Raw genomic sequence first — 3,634 nt, 5'->3', positions numbered from 1 at the left:
CCAGCAGCTGTAGCTCCGATTCGACCCCTAGCCTGAGAACGTCCATATGCCACACCTGTGGCCCCCCCAAAAAGAGTATAAAATATATGATGGGAAAAAAAAGCATTATAGTTAATTAGAATCGACAGCAACCTATGTATGACCTAACACAATGATCTAATTTTTAAAATTATTTTTCTGGGGGAGGGGGAGGGAGTGAGATGGACTGGGAGTCTGGGGTTAAGAGATGGAAACTAATGCATTTAGAATGGATAAGCAATGAGATCCTGCTGTATAGCACATGCAACTATATCTAGTTACTTGTGACTGAACATGATGGAGGATAATGTGAGAAAAAGAATGTATATATATGTGTGTGTGACTGGGTCACTTTGCTGTACAGTAGAAAATTGACAGAACACTGTAAACCAACTATAATGGAAAAAATAAAAATAAAACAAAATTATTTTTCCACATACAAAATAAAAATAATTTCCTATCTTTTTCCAGGATTACTGTAGGGATAAAACAAAAAAGTATACAACATCTCTGAAACTGATAAAAAAAGTGAACAAATGTAAGATATTCCTGTCCATGTCTTACTGCTGCAGATTTAAATGGAATAAAAACAAATATTAAGGCTTACTCATTTTAAAACTAACTGTATTTAGGACTCTGACTTGAGGATTAGGTTGAAATTTTTATACTGCAGGAAGTGTGAGATGAGAATCCAAGCTTCCCATTAGAAAAAAACTATTTCTACTTGCAATAAAGTCCCGTTTTTCAAGAAACAGTTTGTTTTAGAAAGCGAAACCTAAATCACTCCAATTGAAAAAAAGGAGGTGGAGGGAAATTCCATAACTCGGAAACCACAATAAATACAAATAATATCTTCAATTCTGCAACACGGGACTTCCCCAAGGAACAGAGAGCAGGTTGTGCAGAGTCAACTATAATGTTATCCAATCAGAGTTAGAGAGGGAAAGTGCATTTGCAAATAAATACTGCATCCGAGCCACACATTTTCTGAGACACTCTTCAACTGCTCATTCTGAGCCTACTGCAGAAGAATCTTCAGCTGCAGCACCATGAACCAAAGTGCTGTTCTTATTTTCTGCCTTATTCTTCTGACTCTGAGTGGAACTCAAGGTAAGGAACATCAGGGGATATTTAACTTGTAACATCAGAAATAGGACTGGGTATAAATTCATTAAATACAGAAATGTATTTGCAGAAGTCTTACAGCCTGCCCATAAATGGAAAATGAGCAGAGATTCCTTCTAGTCAGAGTTTATGGTCAGAAAAGCAAGTGGAATAGAGGAGGGAAGGAAGAAGGTGGGAGTGGAGGAGGAATAGGGATAGACAGAGAAATTCGAGGGAAGGACGCCAAAAAGGATGAGATAGATACCTCCTTAGTTAACTTAAATAACTATATGGCATGGGCTCAAGGGTATGATCTTATAATCAGCAAGCTGCAATTCCATGCTTTCAGACAATCAACTAATTAATCATATGGAGCTGTGTTTTATAATCTATGAGGCCATTCCTCCACAGATTGACTATGTGATTACCTGGAGGTACAGGTTCTGCTAAGTACTATTCCAGCCATGTTACATGCCTAAAATGAAAACTGCACTAAGCTCCCGTGCTGTACATGTCTCTTTTCCTGCAGGAATACCTCTCTCCAAAACTGTACGCTGTACCTGCATCAAGATCAGTGACAGACCTGTTAATCCGAGGTCCTTAGAAAAACTTGAAATGATTCCTGCAAGTCAATCTTGCCCACATGTTGAGATCATGTGAGTAAAATCCCACCTAATGATCATCTCCCTAGTTGTAATCATACATTAAATATGTGATGATGATCACAAAAGATCAGTAATTATTCTAAGTATAGCAAAGGGAAATAGCTAAAGTTAAACCTAAATGTCTGACTTTAAAACTGCATATTCCATCTGTTTTACTGTTGTAAAACATTGTTTTAAATATTTTCACTCCTATTTACTTCCATAGTGCCACAATGAAAAAGAATGGGGAGAAAAGATGTCTGAATCCAGAGTCTAAGACCATCAAGAATTTACTGAAAGCAATTAGCAAAGAAAGGTAGGTTTGCTACTGCTTGCAGTAGTACTTCTCTTTAAGAAATGTCAATTTGGGGAAGTTAGAAATATTTGCATTGGGCCTTCCTGGGGAATCCTTGGCTTAAAAGAGTGTTACCACCACTGTGCCATTACCTTCATGTGCTTATATACTGAGATGTCATCTTATGTGGTATATCAAGTTACCTGATTCCCTATCTAGAAGTGTCAATAGGTCATTTCAACCTTGAGGCAGAGTTATAACTATCCAAGCAAAGATGCCAAATTTCCCGCAAGCCTTTCCCTAGGATTCCCTGTAACACACAATGATTGTGTAGCAGGAAATCTCACCACACTTCACCTCAGAACTTGGGATTATCTATGAATTCAGTGTGTTCCAAGCAGAACTCAGACTGAAACCAGAGTCTTTCACACTCTCCCTCTCTTCTTACAGGTCTAAAAGATCTCCTCGAACACAGAGAGAAGCATAATCACAGCACTACTGATAAGGATGGGCCGGAGAGAATCTACCTCTGCTATCACCTCTCTACATACACCATACATCAAGCCCTAACTGTCCATGGATTGCAGTCACCAAATTAGCTGCTCCCACACTTGCAGGGCAGCAGATGGTTCATCATCCCGAGCTGTTGAGCAGTAACTCTGCCCAGGCACTATACTATAAGCTACACTGAGGTGCTACATTCTTAGTGAATGTGCCAAGTCCTAGCCCTGCTACTGACACTTTCCTCACCTTTCCTATCGTCTGGTTATTAAGGGATCATTCCACTTTGGGACTTAATCGAAGTTCTTAGAATCTCAAATAACCAAGAGGTATTTAAAACAGTAATACAACCTGCTTTTTAAAGAAAGATCTTTACTCCGTGGGCTTCTACTGCTTTCATTCCAAGGGGCCCATATTCTCTTGGTGATTACATACATAATTCCAAATACACAGGAGAAGCTAGAAATACCTGAAAATGTATATGAAAATAGTATTATTTAGTGAAAGACTATACAAAGTAGAATTCTTAGATGTATATGTTTCTTACAGTTTTCAGTGTTTATGGAATACCTTGTAAAAGTATGTACTACAATGAGATAAATTTTTAAATGTGGATACATGTTCTGCATGTTATGTAAGACAAATACGCTGAGTGGGTGCTCTTCAAAATAAAACTGATGTTCTCTCCTAGAAACATTAAGAAAGACTATTTCACTGTTCAGACAAAAAAGGTAATAAAGTTACTATAAGATGAAGTGTCTGGTGGCTCATTTGACTGGGACATTTATTTCATAAGAAGCTTTGATTGGAGAATCCATATTCTATAGATGAAGTAGGAATGGGCAGATGACAAATGAATTTGAGAATTACTTTATTCCTTCCAACCACAGTCTCCTGAAAGGCCCATCATACAGGATTCCTCCAGGACTTCTGTGGCATTTCAAAGCTTGGCCTGAGTTTCAGATCCTTACAGCCAGCTTTCTACTAAACATTTCCAACTGGACATCTCGCAGAAACATCAAACTCCAAAATAAACTGATTTCTCTCCCCCTGACAGCTTTTTCTCCTCCTC

The 3,634-nt window shown here is 38.2% G+C and overlaps 1 protein-coding gene across 1 annotated transcript; it reads left to right on the top strand.

The window, feature by feature from the left end:
- Positions 1-992: 992 nt before the first annotated feature.
- CXCL10 (C-X-C motif chemokine ligand 10) lies at positions 993-3,317 on the top strand. Its single transcript, XM_047798615.1, has 4 exons — positions 993-1,128; positions 1,652-1,778; positions 1,993-2,082; positions 2,512-3,317. Exons 1-4 carry the CDS (start codon positions 1,068-1,070, stop codon positions 2,546-2,548), a joined length of 315 nt encoding a protein of 104 aa, XP_047654571.1. The 5' UTR covers positions 993-1,067; the 3' UTR covers positions 2,549-3,317.
- Positions 3,318-3,634: the final 317 nt, after the last annotated feature.

This window comes from Phacochoerus africanus, chromosome 10, assembly GCF_016906955.1.
Source record: "Phacochoerus africanus isolate WHEZ1 chromosome 10, ROS_Pafr_v1, whole genome shotgun sequence".
NCBI lineage: Eukaryota > Metazoa > Chordata > Mammalia > Artiodactyla > Suidae > Phacochoerus > Phacochoerus africanus.
The sequence above is the reverse complement of the archived record's forward strand: the minus strand, read 5'-3'. Positions and strand labels throughout refer to the sequence as shown.

What these genes read in the sequence shown, in the direction of transcription:
- CXCL10 (XM_047798615.1), top strand. Translation starts at nt 1,068, where the DNA reads ATGAACCAAAGTGCTGTTCTTATTTTCTGCCTTATTCTTCTGACTCTG. An exon ending in GACTCTGAGTGGAACTCAAG is followed by an intron (nt 1,129 to 1,651) that starts GTAAGGAACATC and finishes CTTTTCCTGCAG; the next exon opens with GAATACCTCTCTCCAAAACT. An exon ending in AAAGCAATTAGCAAAGAAAG is followed by an intron (nt 2,083 to 2,511) that starts GTAGGTTTGCTA and finishes CTCTTCTTACAG; the next exon opens with GTCTAAAAGATCTCCTCGAA.